This window comes from Ranitomeya variabilis, chromosome 2 (genome assembly GCF_051348905.1).
Source record: "Ranitomeya variabilis isolate aRanVar5 chromosome 2, aRanVar5.hap1, whole genome shotgun sequence".
Taxonomy (NCBI): Eukaryota; Metazoa; Chordata; class Amphibia; order Anura; family Dendrobatidae; genus Ranitomeya; species Ranitomeya variabilis.
Window position 1 is genome coordinate 263478338 of NC_135233.1, and position 17129 is coordinate 263495466.

At 48.7% G+C, this 17129-nt stretch overlaps 1 protein-coding gene across 2 annotated transcripts in view; it reads right to left on the reverse strand.

Annotated features, from left to right (window-relative positions):
- The window catches only part of LOC143805460 (complement C5-like), a 112808-nt gene that overhangs the window by 31902 nt on the left and 63777 nt on the right, over positions 1 to 17129 (reverse strand). For both annotated transcript variants that reach the window (XM_077284852.1, XM_077284851.1), the window contains exons 14-28: positions 15966 to 16115; positions 15608 to 15737; positions 14292 to 14360; positions 13559 to 13765; positions 13393 to 13483; positions 13227 to 13309; positions 11401 to 11540; positions 11030 to 11251; positions 10883 to 10943; positions 10300 to 10389; positions 9551 to 9763; positions 9236 to 9311; positions 8862 to 9021; positions 6512 to 6607; positions 2309 to 2486 (exon numbers count right to left, since the gene is read on the reverse strand). In XM_077284852.1, coding sequence (XP_077140967.1) covers positions 2309 to 2486; positions 6512 to 6607; positions 8862 to 9021; positions 9236 to 9311; positions 9551 to 9763; positions 10300 to 10389; positions 10883 to 10943; positions 11030 to 11251; positions 11401 to 11540; positions 13227 to 13309; positions 13393 to 13483; positions 13559 to 13765; positions 14292 to 14360; positions 15608 to 15737; positions 15966 to 16115 — 1966 coding nt within the window. The remainder of the gene's footprint in view (positions 1 to 2308; positions 2487 to 6511; positions 6608 to 8861; positions 9022 to 9235; positions 9312 to 9550; positions 9764 to 10299; positions 10390 to 10882; positions 10944 to 11029; positions 11252 to 11400; positions 11541 to 13226; positions 13310 to 13392; positions 13484 to 13558; positions 13766 to 14291; positions 14361 to 15607; positions 15738 to 15965; positions 16116 to 17129) is intronic.

The window sequence follows — 17129 nt, forward strand, 5'->3', positions numbered from 1 at the left end:
CTTCCTCTTCTGATTTGGTTCCGTTGTTTTTTCAGCATGTGGTTCGTTTGCATGGTATTCCGGAGAATATTGTGTCCGACAGAGGTTCCCAGTTTGTTTCTAGGTTTTGGCGGGCCTTTTGTGCTAGGCTGGGCATTGATTTGTCTTTTTCTTCCGCATTTCATCCTCAGACAAATGGCCAGACCGAGCGAACTAATCAGACTTTAGAAACTTATCTGAGATGCTTTGTGTCTGCTGATCAGGATGATTGGGTGGCTTTCTTGCCATTGGCCGAGTTTGCCCTAAATAATCGGGCTAGTTCGGCTACCTTGGTTTCGCCCTTCTTTTGTAATTTTGGTTTTCATCCTCGTTTTTCTTTGGGGCAGGTTGAGCCTTCTGACTGTCCTGGTGTGGATTCTGTGGTTGACAGGTTGCAGCAGATTTGGGCTCATGTGGTGGACAATTTGGTATTGTCTCAGGAGGAGGCTCAACGTTTTGCTAACCGTCGTCGGTGTGTTGGTTCCCGGCTTCGGGTTGGGGATTTGGTCTGGTTGTCTTCCCGTCATGTTCCTATGAAGGTTTCTTCCCCTAAGTTTAAGCCTCGCTTTATTGGTCCTTATAGGATTTCTGAGATTATTAATCCGGTGTCTTTTCGATTGGCCCTCCCGGCTTCTTTTGCTATCTATAATGTCTTCCATAGATCTTTATTGCGGAAATATGTGGTGCCCGTTGTTCCCTCTGTTGATCCTCCGGCCCCTGTGTTGGTTGATGGGGAGTTGGAGTATGTGGTTGAGAAGATTTTGGATTCTCGCTTTTCGAGGCGGAGGCTTCAGTACCTTGTCAAATGGAAGGGTTATGGCCAGGAGGATAATTGGGTTTTTGCTTCTGATGTCCATGCTGCTGATTTGGTTCATGCTTTTCATCTGGCTCGTCCTGATCGGCCTGGGGGCTCTGGTGAGGGTTCGGTGACCCCTCCTCAAGGGGGGGTACTGTTGTGAATTCTGCTCTTGGGTTCCCTCCGGTGGTTGTTGATAGTAATGTAGTTGTCCCTGGGTTGCAATCCTGGGCAGGTGTTCCTGCTGATTGCAGCTCTGACTGGGATATTTAGGTGTGCAGGATTCATTAGCCCTTGCCAGTTGTCCATTGTTCTTGGAGGTTTTGCATCTCTGTCTGGTTCCTCCTGCCCTGCTGCCAATTCAGCAAAGATAAGTGTCTGTTTTTTGTTTCTACAGCACACATGCTGTGTGCTTTACAATTCAGTGCTATTCATGGTTTTTTCTTGTCCAGCTTGTGTTTGGATATTTCAGTCAAGTTGGATTACTCAGGAGAAGCAGATATACATTCCATGTCTTTAGTTAGATGGTGGAATTTTTGTATTATCTGCTGTGGATATTTTTAGGGTTTTAATACTGACCGCTTAGTATTCTGTCCTATCCTTTCCTATTTAGCTAGCGTGGCCTCTTTTGCTAAATCCTGATTTCTGCCTGTGTGTGTCTTTTCCTCTAATACTCACAGTCAATATTTGTTGGGGGGCTGACTATCCTTTGGGGTTCTGCTCTGAGGCAAGATAGAATTCCCATTTCCATCTATAGGGGTATTTAGTCCTCCGGCTGTGTCGAGGTGTCTAGGATGTGTTAGGTACACCCCACGGCTACTTCTAGTTGCGGTGTCAGTTTAGGGTTTGCGGTCAGTACAGGTTCCACCTACTCCTGAGAAAGTCCCATGCGGCTCCAAGATCACCAGATCATAACAGCCAACTATCAGGACAGGAGACATGGTCTGCTACTGAACTCACAGAGGCTTGTCTGCACTGACACAAACCAATTATCAGGACAGGATACATGGGCTGCTGATGAGCTCACAAAGGATTGTCTGAACTGACACACACGAACTATCAGGACAGGAGACATGGGCTGCTGTTGAGCTTACAGAGGATTGTCTGCACCGACACACAGCAACTATTAGGACAGCAGAGACATGGGTTACTTGAGATCACATAGAATTGTCTGCAGTGACACTTATCAACGATCAGGACAGGAGACATGGGCTGCTGCTGAGCTCACAGAGGATTGTCTGCATGATACAAGTAGAGATATGCTGGGGCTTCTCTGCTGCCGCTGAGCGCACCCTCGCGTCTTATTATACATCTGCAGTCAACTCCATATAGAAGGTAGAGAAGTAGCTCCAGGACAGGCCTGGTAGCTGCAGATCCCTTGATAGAATAAACTATGAAGAATGGTTACATCTCTCCTAACGATCCTACTGACCCCTGAAGTCCAGATAGTTATCACATAGACAGAGTGCCCCCTTCAGACCGCCCTTCACTTACCAACTCCCTTACTGTAGGCTTCACTCTTCAACTTTCCAAGAGTGTAACTTTTACTCTGCAGTGTGGCCTCGGATATGGCTAGGGCGTAGGCGGTGACCGCCAGCGTGAAGGTGCTCTGCGCATTACTTGCGTGTCTGGATAGATAATATATGGCGAGGTTCAACTTGTTTTCCACTTTCTGCACAACAGAGAAGATGGTATGTTCAGTGTATATAGCTAGTATATAGTGGATACTCAGTGTATATAGCGGGTATATAGTACAGTGTTTATAGTATGTATATGCTGTGCATACAGTGTATATAGCATTTGTACAGTGTACATAGCGTGTGTGTAGTGTTTATAGTGTACAGTGTATATAATAGTGTATGTAGTGTATAGAAGTGTATATAGTGAATATATAGTGGATACTCCGTGCATATAGCGGGTATATAATACAGAGTATAAAGCATGTACAGTGTATATAATAGTGGGTACACTGTATATAGTGTACCACAAAATGTGGGGAAGTGATTGAACCACCACAAAACGAGCATAATCCAAAAAAAAATTAAGCTTTATTAGACATACATAAAATGTTAAAAGTCTGCTAGAAATCAAATAACGGGGCTAATGTAACCTGCACATGCAGTTAAGACCAAGCTACAAATAAGCACTCAATCTATAAGAGCCAAAAGTGAAGAATTGTAATAGGATTAAAGTGCACAGTGCTAATACAAATAATACAAATATAAAAAAAACATATGTAAAAAAAACATGTAAAGTATCCTTTTTGTTATAAATAAAGCCTGAGTAGTTCAGGGGAAAAAAGGAAATAAATACGGTAAGTAGTAATTATTGAAAAAAGAATCTCTTTGTATTGCTAGTGAGGTTTTATAAAATAAAGTAGTGTACTTCATATCAATATGTAAATAAAATAATGTGCAAATAAGTTCAAGATAAATACAGAAGCGGTGATACTGTGTGAAAGAAATCTAACCGCATAAAAACGCTATAGTAAGCAATGAGTACACTTACTGCAAAATGACCCTGGTGTCCCCGTCGCTCCAACGCACGTTTTGTTGATCTTCAAGAGCTAGGGTCACCTGCTCATTTTGCAGTAAGTGTACTTGTTGCTGGCTGACACTGCGTGCTACTGAAGAGGAATGGATACTCACCGCTCTCTGCAATGAACGGTCCCGGTGAGTATTCTGGCAGCTGTGCTCTGCTTGTGAGCAGTGCATGACACCCCTGCCATGTGCTGCTTACAAACATTAACCAGCTGCTGGCACCGGAGCAGGACACTGCGAGGGAGCGCCGTGTAGGTGAGTGTAATGTTTTGGTTTTTTTTAATCTTTCCTGTGTACCAGGAACGGGATGGGGCCAATTATAGAAAAAGGATGGGACCAATCATACCAGGGACAGGATGGAGCAATTTATACCAGGATGCCAGAAAAATGAATATGCATTGCCCTCCAAGTCCATGGGCGTGGAATGCAGTGCATATTAATTTCTCTTTAGCAGCAGGCATAGGAGTTAGCCAGAGCCGCTGGCTCCAGCCTCCTGTGACTCGATGCTCCGCTGAAACCACTCCCCCCACCACAGCCAGGGCCCATATATCCAGACTATAAGACGCACCCCCCCACCCCATTTTCCTCCACATTTTGGGAGGAAAAAGGTGAGTCTTATAGTCCGAAAAATACAGTATTTATTTCCTTTCAGTGTATTGGAACAACACAAAAAACAAAGAACAAAAGGTAACTGGACATAATTTCACGCAAAACCCCCAAAATGGACCAGACAAAATTGTTGGCACCCTCAACTTAATATTTGGTTGCACAACTTTTGGAATAAATAACTGCAATCACTTCCTATAGCCACTGTGATGCAGTGACCCCTGTTACAGCTATGGGGCGCTATGTGGGCTCCTCAGGATACGCATGGAGACGTAAGTGGGTTCGTGAAACAGGGTCCGGCATGATTGTAAATGGCCGGTATGTGTGGCAGAGGGAGTCTGCACTGTAAGCCAGTATTGTTGTTCTGGGACCTGTAGTCCCACAAGTGTTTATGTTTGTGTAGTTTTAAAGGGAGGCTTACAGGGTTAGTTGGAGAGCTGGGCGGGTCTTACTAACCACACACACACACCGCCCACCTATGGGGGTGGTTACAGCTTCATAATGTAACCAGGGTGTGGGTCACGTTGTTCTGAGTGTATGGACCTGAATGGTTCATATCTGTAAGGTCCTGTGAGAGGAAAGGCCTGTGTGTTGGGAGGTCCACAGTGTGGACTGGATCCCTGAAGAGCACCTGGTGAGGCCGTGTTCCTGAGTGGCCTCTGTGTTGGGAGGTCCTGTGTGTGGACCGGATCCCTGAAGAGCACGAGGTGAGGCCATGGATCTGCATAGCCGGTGACGGCTACTGTGTTGGGGAAGCTACCATCCTTCGGTGGGTTTGGAACCGACTGGTTTGTGCCGGTCAGGCAAGTTGGTGATCCCCATAAGGCAGCTTCTCCGGAGTATATAATGAACTGTTCGGCGTGTGGTCTCCCACGGAAACTGGGCAGAGAAGTCTGGCGTGTTTAGAGACTCTGTAATAAGTCGGGTACTAAGAAGTGTTATGAACTGTGTGATCACCCATGGTAACTGGACGGAGTAAGGTCCAGCATCTTTAGTGACCGCAACTTAATGTCATGTTCCAATACAGTGTGTAAGTGTTCGTGGTACAGTTTATGACTGTATAATAAACCGCATAGACTGTTTAAAGTGGAAAATGTTCCTGCGTACCTTAAATCTTGCTGCCAAGCGAGTATTCCCCAACCCGTTAGTGATCGCAGCATCACACCATTAACAAGTTTCTTACAACTCTCTACTGGAATTTTGGACCATTCTTCTTCTGCAAACTGCTCCAGGTCTCTCATATTTGAAGGCGCCTTCTCCCAACAGCAATTTTAATACCTCTCCACTTCAGAACTCTCTAGCGCTTTGTTTCCATACATTTCTCGGTGCTTCTTGAAATAGGTTTGGGGTCATTGTCCTAGGACGCACACCCAGATTTCTGACATTAAGCACTACATTGCGACCCAAAATACAATGGTAATTTTTAGATTTCATGATGCCTTGCACACAGTCAAGGCACCCAGTGCCAGAAGTAGCAAAGCAACCGTATAATATCTTTGAACCTCCACCATATATGAGTGTAGGTACTGTGTTCTTTTCTTTGCGGGGCCCCATTCCATTTTCGGTAAACAGTAGAATGATGTGCTTTACCAAAAAGCTCTATCTTGGTCTCATCTGTCCATAAGATGCTTTCCCAGAAGGATTTTGGCTTACTCACATACAGTTTGGCAAACTGCTGTCTAGCTTTTTAGGTCTCTGTGTCAGAAGTGTGGTCCTCCTGGGTCTCCTGCCATAGCGTTTCATTCCATTGAAATGTGGACTGAGACTGATGCACCCTGAGCCTGCAGGACAGCTTGAATTTCTGTGAAACTTTATTGGAGCTGCTTATCCACCATCCGTATTGTCCTGCAATGCAACCTTTCATAATTTTTTCTCTGCCGTCCACGTCCAGGGAGATAAGCTACAATGCCATGGGTTGTAAACTTCTTGATTATGTTGAGCACTGTGGATAAAGGAACATCAAGATCTCTGGAGATGGACTTGTAACCTTCAGATTGTTGAAATTTTCAACAATTTTGGTTTTCAAGTCCTCAGACAGTTCTCTTTTCCTCTTTCTGTTCTCCATGCTTAGTGTGACATACACAGACACAATGCAAAGATTGACTTAACTTCTCCCCTTTTTATCTGGTTTCAGGAGTGATTTTCATATTGCCTACACCTGTTACTTGCTACAGGTGCGTTTGAACGAGCAGCACATGCTTGAAACAAGGTTGTTTACCCACAATTTTGCCAGCAATTTTGTCCTGCCCATTTTGGGGGTTTTGTGTTCAATTATGTCCAATTTGCATTTTTTTCAGTTTTTTTTTTTATTTGCATCGTTCCAATTCACACAAAGGAAATAAACATGTATAACAAAACATGTGTAATTGCAATAATTTTCTGGGAGAAATTCTTAATTTTCTGGAACAATTTCAAGGGTGCCAACACTTTCGGTCATGACTGTAAGAGTGTGTATATAGCATGTGTACAGTGTATACATGCAGAGCATGTAGATAGCGTGTGTCTGTATATAGGTGCGGCAGGTATACAAGGTGTATATACAGGTACTCACAATGACTGGGCACATGTGGAAAGCTTTCTGGATGGCGATGACCGTGTATGCGGTAAGGTAAAGGGTCTTCTCTGATGCTTCTCGGGGAATCGTGCCCTGGAAGTGCAGAATGAACGGTCAGTGGGAAGCATCCAGGACAGCTTCCCTATAGCAGCATGGTGCCCTCCCTAAACCCTACACATATACTGACCCCACACCCCACAGTCCTTACATTAAAGCAAATAGGGCTTCTCTAGAGCAGGCATGTCAAACTCAGGGTACCCCGAGGGCCACATGAGTAACGAGGTTGTTGCGAGGGCCGCACACAGCAGCTAATGTCACACACGTATTGTAACAGCAGTCATAAAAACAAGATATGAAGTAGTAATATGTAACAGCAACATATATTTGCAGTGCGCAACAGCAACTAATATATTTAACAAAAATACAGCAATTAAAAACGAAACATTTATTTGCTATCATTTTTTTCAATCATTAGTGTTTTGTCCTGAGGCTTAACACCTCTTTGTGCTAACAATTGTTGGTATATCAGGCTGAAATGACAACGCAGTGCCTACTTTGATCAAAGATGATAAGTGGTGATCAGTCAGCCTTGTTCTCTGAGAAGATTTTGTATGGGGGTGTCTGTGTCAGACTGGAGGAGCAGATCTTCTTGTATTATGGGGGTCCCTATATTTCTGGAGGTGGAGGATCAGATCCTGGTACTTCCACCTCCAGAAATATAGGGACCCCCATAATACAAGAGGATCTGCTCCTCCAGTCTGACACAGACACCCCCATAGTACAAGGATCTGCTCCTCCAGTCCTACACACCCTCCCCCTATGCAGCAGGCAGGTTTCAGAGTCAGACTTCAGCTCCACCCGGTCCCCGTGGCCGCGGTCTGGAGCACGCCACTTACCACCGGCACCGACGACGTCACCTGGACTCTCCAACCACAAACTGAACACACAGCGAGTGCGAGTGAGACAGTGACGACGAATGAACTGAAGCAGCCTGTCACACGCTCAGTGACGTCAGCCGCTGCTGGCGCTTCCCTGATGCGGAAGTGCCAGTGGCGGTCAGCGCCTCTCAGCGGTTGTCAGGGCCCAGGGCGCACGCAGGGACAGGACTCCTCTTGTTGTCACTCTCACTAGCCACAACAAGCAAGGGAACCGGGCCGGCGCCCGGCGGGCGGGTACTAGTAGCGCAGCAGCGCGGGGGGGATTATCTCACTGGTCTGTCTGTCTGTGGGGGCGGACAAAGTTTGAGACTTTTGTGCAGGCCGCAGATATGCCTGTAAAGGGCCGCATGCGGCCCGCGGGACGCGTGTTTGACATGCCTGCTCTAGAGAATACTGTTAAAGGGGAAGGAAAGGGTTGTTTAAGGTTACCCAGACAGCAGACAGATGCTGCCGTTCCTGGGACTGCATGTATAAGGCCCTTTATCATCTCACTCATGATGGCCAACTAGTCAGACCGTTCCTCGGTGGCTTGTTCTCACTCCCCGCCCTGGAGTATACCGAAGTTCGGAGTGCACACACTTGATGTGGATGAGGTGCTGGTGAGACGGGAGTGGGATCCCAGAATACTGTTCACTGCACAGTATAGAGAAGCCTCAGTGGTCGTGATAGAAGTAAATTAAAACACCGTGTGCACAGCTACAATACGGTGCATAGACTAGGTTCCCAAATCATCAATAAAGTGATAAAGAAGTCTAGCACTGAACTTCAGCAATAGTGAAGAATTTATTTGTAGCACTCGAAACGTTTCAGTCCGTCTGGACTTTCATCAGTCACGTGCCAATCCTAGTCAGTAGGAAAGGTTCAACAGTGGGGGTATAAGTATACCCGGAATATGCAATCGCGCCGCATCACTGTAGGGCAAAAAAGGAGGCTAAAAGGCTTAAATAGTATGCTACTGTTGTGGGGCGGTGACTACAGTCACAGTTACAGCACCGGCAGGCTGATAGGTCCGGCAGTTGGGGAAGGAGCACTACCTCCAGACACGGAGTCCATCGCTAGCTAGTGTCTGTATTGTGGAGGAACCACTGGAATAAACGCTACACTTCTGCATGAATATTTTCTACACGCTACACTGAAGTGACAGGTCTCTCTGTGTGTATAAGGAGAGACCTGTCAGTCAAGAGCAGTGGGCGGGGAGAAGCTGCGGACCTGTCGGACTAGTCTCCAGCAGCTTTCAAAGTCAGCTCTTCCCTGAAACGACGCAACGTCCGAGTCGGGCATGATGGCACAGATCACACATTGCCTGATATGTGTAGTCCGTAGACCAGCAGCGACTATCCGCTGTCAGGGTCCCTTTGATGGGTCGGCGTCCAGTCTTGTTTTGTGGGTGTTCACCCCATTTTACTCACCTGCAGTTTTACGGGCGAGGAGGTGGACTTCTCCTGGAAGGATCCGTCTTGGGCCTGGCAGTTGTCGACCAGCCACAGTAGAGTGGTGCATACAGACATCTGATCAATGGCGACATATCGATGAACGTCTCCGAAGATACGCAGAGCGAAAGCCGTCATCCTGCGGAGAGACCATGCCGTCACCCAGCTGAGGGGGTATCCAACAACATTATCACACATCTGCTCCACATGAGTGTCAGTTCTTCCTGCATCACTGGAAATGTTTTCATGAACCAGGTGGATCAGGATGAGCAGAGTTCTAGGCTCTTCCCAGAAAGGATGAAGCCGGGGAGCAGAGGATTGTGGAAGGACCACCATTGTGTCTCAGTACGTACCAGGTGCTGGGCTGACTGTCCCTCCACAGACTGTACGAGTAATCTCTGTTCCTGAATGCCAGGACACTCCTGACCCCTAAAACATGAGATGGACACACAATGATAGGGAATGGGGGGATACACGGCGAGGGGCCCGGACACAGATCTGGTGGGATACACAGCAAGGGGCCCTGACACAGATCTGGTGAAATACAAAGTTAGGGCCTGTGCACAGATCTGAGGGTTACACAATGAGGGGCCCGGGCATATATCTAGGGATGATACATAGCAAGGGGCCCGGGCACAGATATGGGGGGCCGCAGGGTTGGCATTCACCTTCTTTTAGCTTCTGCTTCATGTCTAGCTGGGCGGAGAGGGTGTTGGCCTCCAGGAGGCTCCACTGCTGCTTCGTCTCCAGGTAGTGATAGACGTAGAATATGGGAGCCACTCTCGCCAGCTCCATCTCTGCATTCCCTTTTGGCATGCTGACCAGATACTTCACCCCATCCGAATTAAGAACTGAGTCAATCACCTCCCCCATAATATTCCCTGATTACAGGAGGAAGGAAAGAGGATCCGGGTCAGAAACCTGCACACTTCCAGAGCTGCAGTCACTATTCTGCTGTAATATCATGTCTATGTACTCCAGTCACCTCCAGAGCTGCAGTCACTATTCTGCTGTAATATCATGTCTATGTACTCCAGTCACCTCCAGAGCTGCAGTCACCATTCTGCTGTAATATCATGTCTATGTACTCCAGTCACCTCCAGAGCTGCAGTCACTATTCTGCTGTAATATCATGTCTATGTACTCTGTACTCCAGTCACCTCCAGAAATGCAGTCACTATTTTGCTGTTACATCAAGTCTTATCCTCCAGTCGCCTCCAGAGCTGCAGTCACTATTCTGCTGTTATATCATGTCTTATCTTCCAGTCACATCCAGAGCTGTGATCACTATTCTGTTATATCATGTCTTATTCTTTGGTCATATCTGCCCCCCAACACTAGTGGTGTTAGCATGTCCTGTTTGAACAATTCCCACAATGCAATGCTCCAATGCATGCTGGGACTTTTAGTCACTCACCATTGATTGAGAAGATGCGATTGATCCCAGACTTGGGCACGGTGTTGGCGGGTATCCGGTAGGGTAGATCCTGCTGCCTCTTTGTCACCCCTTATATGAACAGATGATGAGGATGTTAGGGCCGAGGAGCTGACAGTCGGTGCCCAGCACACAGTATCTGTCTGCGCTCCCCATGACACCTATGATGGCGGCATACAGTGATCATCACATTCATCTGAGTCTGAGCTGCTATCTACTTTACGTTGTGTTTCAGTCCTGCACCAATTTCTCAATCTCGGCTTGCTGTCAGTGAATAGCATTCAGACCCATCTTGGCCTGTGCACAGCTGATGGCTTGTTTCAATGTAGCGCATGGAGTTCAGGCTGATACATTGCAACAAATTATCAGGACAGGAGACACTATACTACTGCACTGATACACAGTACCAGACCCTCAGCTGTGTGAGCAGGACTATGTCAGCACAGGTTCCTATTCACCAAATATAAGCAGATACTGAAGATGTGATTGAATGAAAGCACAAAGTGAACTGATGACGCCTCATAGCCATACAACCTGCTCTAGCTTTGCCCCCACCGGCACGTACCGCGGAGCCCCAGCGGATCCAGCGTAAATCCCACGCTCTGCTCCATTTTAATGCCCTCCGACTAGAAAACAGCAAAGATCACATGATTATAGTGTTGCCACTTAAAGAGACACTACCCAGGAGCCACTGCTGCACACAGCCACCTACCACGACACGCAGCATTTTCACTACTTTCTCGCCGTTGAATTGCGCATTCAGGGTAAAGTTGATGGTGTGCAGGCCGAGTGCCAGAGGAAGGATGTTGTAGGTGAATACCCTGGGCATCTCTGGCTTGAACTCCTCGTTGCAGTCTTTGGCTTTCCCGCGATGCCCAATCTTCAGTTCACTCACCAGACAGACTTCTTTACCCACAGACACAGAGATGCAACCCTGAGAGGCAACAGTGACACAGCAAGAGGGGTGTACATTAGACATATTGCCCAGAGATATCAGATCCCGCATACCCACCATGACTGTGACCACACTGGGGGTCCCTGGTACACTCCCTGAATGCTTAGGATCATTTGGGGATGACCTGCCTTGACCTTGGAGTTCTGGTAGTTGTAGACAGTCACTTGGATCTCCACTTGTTCCCCCCGGATAACGGAGTACGGCAGCTGCACGTCGATGAACAGGTCTTTAGATACAGTTATCTGGGCCGGATCGGCCACACACAGACCTGAAAAACCCAAACCACCAATGTCAGGGAAGCAAAGGCCACTAGGGGACTCTGCTATGACCAATAGCTTCTCATGACCACCAGAGTGCTCTACTTTATTACAGAAACCTTTTCTTGAGCACTATAAGGGTCTGTTCTATCACTGTTACCTTTTACTGACCACTAGGGGTCCCTGTTCTATCACCATTACCTTTTCCTGACCACTAGGGGGCTCTGCTCTATCACCATTACCTTCTCCAGAAAACTAGGGAGCTCTGTTCTATTGCCATTACCTTCTCCTGACCACGAGAGGGCCCTGTTCTATCACTGTTACCTTCTCCTGACCACTAGGTGGCTCTGCTCTATCACCATTACCTGACCACTAGTAGCCTCTTCGCTATCACCATTACCTTCTCCTGACCACGAGAGGGCCCTGTTCTATCACTGTTACCTTCTCCTGACCACTAGGTGGCTCTGCTCTATCACCATTACCTGACCACTAGTAGCCTCTTCGCTATCACCATTACCTTCTCCTGACCACGAGAGGGCCCTGTTCTATCACTGTTACCTTCTCCTGACCACTAGGTGGCTCTGCTCTATCACCATTACCTGACCACTAGTAGCCTCTTCGCTATCACCATTACCTTCTCCTGACCACGAGAGGGCCCTGTTCTATCACTGTTACCTTCTCCTGACCACTAGGTGGCTCTGCTCTATCACCATTACCTGACCACTAGTAGCCTCTTCGCTATCACCATTACCTTCTCCTGACCATGAGAGGGGCCCTGTTCTATCACTGTTACCTTCTCCTGACCACTAGGTGGCTCTGCTCTATCACCATTACCTGACCACTAGTAGCCTCTTCGCTATCACCATTACCTTCTCCTGACCACGAGAGGGCCCTGTTCTATCACTGTTACCTTCTCCTGACCACTAGGTGGCTCTGCTCTATCACCATTACCTGACCACTAGTAGCCTCTTCGCTATCACCATTACCTTCTCCTGACCATGAGAGGGCCCTGTTCTATCACTGTTCCCTTCTCCTGACCACTAGGTGGCTCTGCTCTATCACCATTACCTGACCACTAGTAGACTCTTCGCTATCACCATTACCTTCTCCTGACCATGAGAGGGCCCTGTTCTATCACTGTTACCTTCTCCTGACCACTAGGTCGCTCTGCTCTATCACCATTACCTGACCACTAGTAGCCTCTTCGCTATCACCATTACCTTCTCCTGACCATGAGAGGGCCCTGTTCTATCACTGTTACCTTCTCCTGACCACTAGGTGGCTCTGCTCTATCACCATTACCTGACCACTAGTAGCCTCTTCGCTATCACCATTACCTTCTCCTGACCATGAGAGGGCCCTGTTCTATCACTGTTACCTTCTCCTAACCACTAGGTGGCTCTGCTCTATCACTGTTACCTTCTCCTAACCACTAGGTGGCTCTGCTCTATCACCATTACCTTTTCCTGACCACTAGTAGCCTCTGCACTATCACCATTACCTTCTCTTGACCACTGGGGGTCACTGTTCTATCACCATTACCTTTTCCTGACCACTAAGGGGCACTGTTCTATCGCCATTACCTTTTATTAACTACTAGGCAGTTCTATCGCCATTACCCCCTTTACTAGGGGCTCTCATCTAGGTGGCAGGGTCTAGGCTCTGTCGCACTCTGTAGACACAGTCCCTGTTCGCACCTTGGTCAGACATGCCGATCCCCTGGATCTCCCAGGTGGTCAGAGAATCAGGCAGGGTCAGGCCAGCCTCTTTAAAGCCTCTTCTATGGAGAGAGTAGAGAATTATGTATCAGTGCTGCAGACTCCGCCTCTGAGGAGCAGACCCTCACCCCACCCATGTAAGCACCTATCAGAGATGGAGAGCTCCTCCCACAACCAGCTCTCTGGGAAGTAACTGCGGATTTCTGGCTCATCAAGATCAAACACTGTTCTGATGACTGAAAGACAACACAACCTTGTTATTTCCTCTATCCTCCGGGGCGCTGACAGCGGCCGGCCATGTGAATACTCACACATTCGGCCAATATCCAGGTTTTTCTGGGCCAGCTCGTGGTCTTTTGCCTGGACCACCTCGCAGCATGCCGTGAAGGCACTGACGCAGGGCTGTCCTTTGTCCTTCTGGATACGCGCTATTCCTGCCACGCATTGGTGGTCCTCCGTGAAGGCCCGGCCCCCAGCCTCGCAGCACTGCCGGAGACGCTTGTCCTTGTACGTGCTGACTGAGAAAGAGCGATTGTTACAATATGAGTCTATTACCTGCGGTCACATTTTTGAGAGCGGCCATACTGGGACAAGCGTCATGTGACCGCGATGATGGCAGGTGGTGCACCCCAATACTGTACCGTGCACCCCATAGTCATCATATAATGGGACAACTGGCAGCTTTAATAGACTGTGCTTCAGTTCCCCTGCACCTAATATCTCTGCTTCTTGTCAGTGAATGACATCTTACTCTCACGCAGTTGTATTTGGTGTGGACGATCAGAAGTGGAGAGATCGAGCTGCTGCAGAGGATCTGATACATTGTAGCACACCCTCAGCTGAAAGAAGCACACATAACTGGTGCTGTGACTGCTGAAACTACTACCCCCATCAGACCCTGGCAGTCATGATTATTGTGCTGCTCACTTGTATTTAGACTATCACCCCCATCAGATAATGGTCCGGATGTAAAGCTGCCCCAACATGATGGAGCCCCCACAGAGCAGAAAGAACGTGGGTAACATCTGGGAAGGGGGCACTTACTTGCTTTTAGGATTTCGGCCCCCAGGGTATCTGATCGTTTGCTCCTTATTATTTCATTGCAGGAGAATGCTAAAAAGTGAAATGTAAATTGTAAGTAGAAAACACTGAGCTATGTTTACCAGGACAGCAGGGGCGTGGCTACAAGGACTGCAAGGGTGGGGTTACCATGCAGCGGTGCGGGGCTACAAGGACTGCACGGGAGCTACCAGGGACGCGAAGGTGGGGCTACAAGGACTGCAAGGGTGGGGTTACCAGGCTGCGGGGTGGGGCTACAAGGACTTCAAGGGCGGGGTTACCAGGCTGTGGGGCTGGGTTACAAGGATTGAGCACAGGGCCAGGGCAACCAGGGATGCAAAGGCAGGGCTACAAGTACTGCAAGGGCGAGGTTACCAGGCTGCGGGGCAGGGCTTCAAGACCGCCAGCACAGGGCCAGGGCTACCAGGGATGCAAAGGCGGGACTACAAGGACAGCAGGGGCGGGACTCGAAGGACTGTGAGCATGGGGCCAGGGCTACCAGGGACGTGAAGATAGGGCTACTAGGACTGAGGGGCTACCGGGACTGCGAGGGTGAAGCTACAAGAGCTCCAGGGGAACAAGTGCTACCCAAAATGATGGGCTACCAAGACTGTGAGGGTGGGGCTACAAGGGCCTCGGGGTTGGACTATCTGGATTGAGGGGCCAACAGGACTGTGAGCCACGGGGGCTACCAGAACCATGGTGCTGGAGCCAACAGGATAGCAGGATGTGGCTACCAGGCCCGGTGGGTGACCAGAGGTACAACACGGAAACATCTATTGCAGCCAAATCTGTAGCGACAGCTGGACTCTGATTGGCTGCTTTACTGATGGCGCTTCTTTGTATTCTCCAATGTCTGCACACAGTACAACCCCCGAACACAAAAGGACAAAACACTGACACGATAACTATTACAGTGTCCAGGGGTTACAGTAGCCAGAAACCATGGAAACACATAGCTCTCATGGGAGATGTAGGCAGTAAACAGGACACTTAAAATCAACGTTATTTGCAAAATGCTTCATTATTTAAAATGCATTCAGAAATGAAAATGGTTGTAAAAGTATAGGCACCCCTGGAGGGAAATCTATGTGTGCCCTGGGTAACAAAACACTCACCCCAGGGTAAATGTACACACACCCGGAGTACAAGTCCCCACCGGTCAGGCAGTATCTGTGCCCTGCTTGCACTTAGGCTACATAGGGTGAGGCCTACAGACGGTACTTCACCTTTCAGGGAACGCATTTCACTACCGTACTGGTGCTCCATAATATGTAACTACAACCCCCAGCATTCGCCACCTGTCGTCTGTGATGCCCGGATGTTGGCGTTTGTGATGAAGGTCAGTCCGGCCAATTCAAACACTTCCTTGTTATCCTTCCCAGCTCCAGCGCCGCATCCCAGATCACTCTCCTCGATCCTCCGGAGAACCTGAGGATGACATCCAGAGGCTGAACCCACACAGGGCAAGGACTTCCCACAGCTGAGGGCTTGTTACAGTGTGACAGTGCAAACAATTTGTCAGGACTTCAGCCCATTTACCACACAGAGGTCTTTCTGGAATGGATAGATTGTTACGGAACCTCAGCTGTGAGAAGGATTAGGGTCTTTACAAAAGGAAGACCAACAAATTCCCTGATCCTGGATGGCAGCTCTTACTCGGTCCATGGGTCTCTGCGTCTTCTTGGTGACATCATAGACAGAGACGTCTACAGCGGACAAAGCAACAATGGATCCAGTCTGCGCCTGGACGGTCAGTGGCACCGAAGCCTTGGGCTGGAACACTCTTTTCTTGGTTGACAGTTGCACCTGAAAAAGAGAAAGACCCCAGATATCAGCACCGCCGGACACTGGGGACTCTCCTCTGTCCACAACACAGCCCCCTGGACACTGGAGACTCTCCTCTGTCCACAACACAGCTCCCCGGACACTGGGGACTCTCCTCTGTCCACAACACAGCCCCTCAGACACTGGGGACTCTCCTCTGTCCACAACACAGCCCCTTGGACACTGGGGACTCTCCTCTGTCCACAGCACAGCCCCCCGGACACTGGGGACTCTCCTCTGTCCACAGCACAGCCCCCCGGACACTGGAGACTCTCCTCTGTCCGCAACACAGCTTCCCAGACACTTGGTACTCTCCTCTGTCCAAACACAGCCCCCTGGACACCGGGGACTCTCCTCTGTCCAAAACACAGCTCCCCGGACACAATGGACACTCCTCTGTCCACAACACAGCCCCCTGGACACTGGGGACTCTCCTCTGTCCACAGCACAGCCCCCTGGACACTGGGGACTCTCATCTAACTGCAACACAGCCCACCAGTCACTGAGAACTCTTCTCTGACTGAAAAACAGTGTGCCTGGTCACTGGGGACTGCCCTCTGACTGCAGGACAGTGCCCCCTGGACACTGGGGACTTTTCTCTGACTACAGCACAGCCCTCACTGGACACTAGGGACTCCCTTATTACAGCAAAACAGGGCTCCTCAGACACTGAGGACTATTCTATGACCACAGCACAGCACCCCCTAGATACTGGGGAATCCCCTTTGACAGCAGCACAGAGAGTAGCCAGAAGACCGCAGCATCTGATTTCTCCTACTCCTGCACTGATTAGAAGCGCTTCACCTTCTTATTAAACAGTGTAAATTTCTTTTGGCAGTGCAGAGGTTAATCTGCTCAGTTGAGCGCTCCTGTAGTGTTTAGGCTCTCAGCTATGCACTGTTAGCATCTCCTATATAATCTGGGCCCTGACTAGCACTCATTGTCAGAGTTAGCTTATGCTGCATGTCTGGAGGTGTTTATGCATTTGGTGGATTT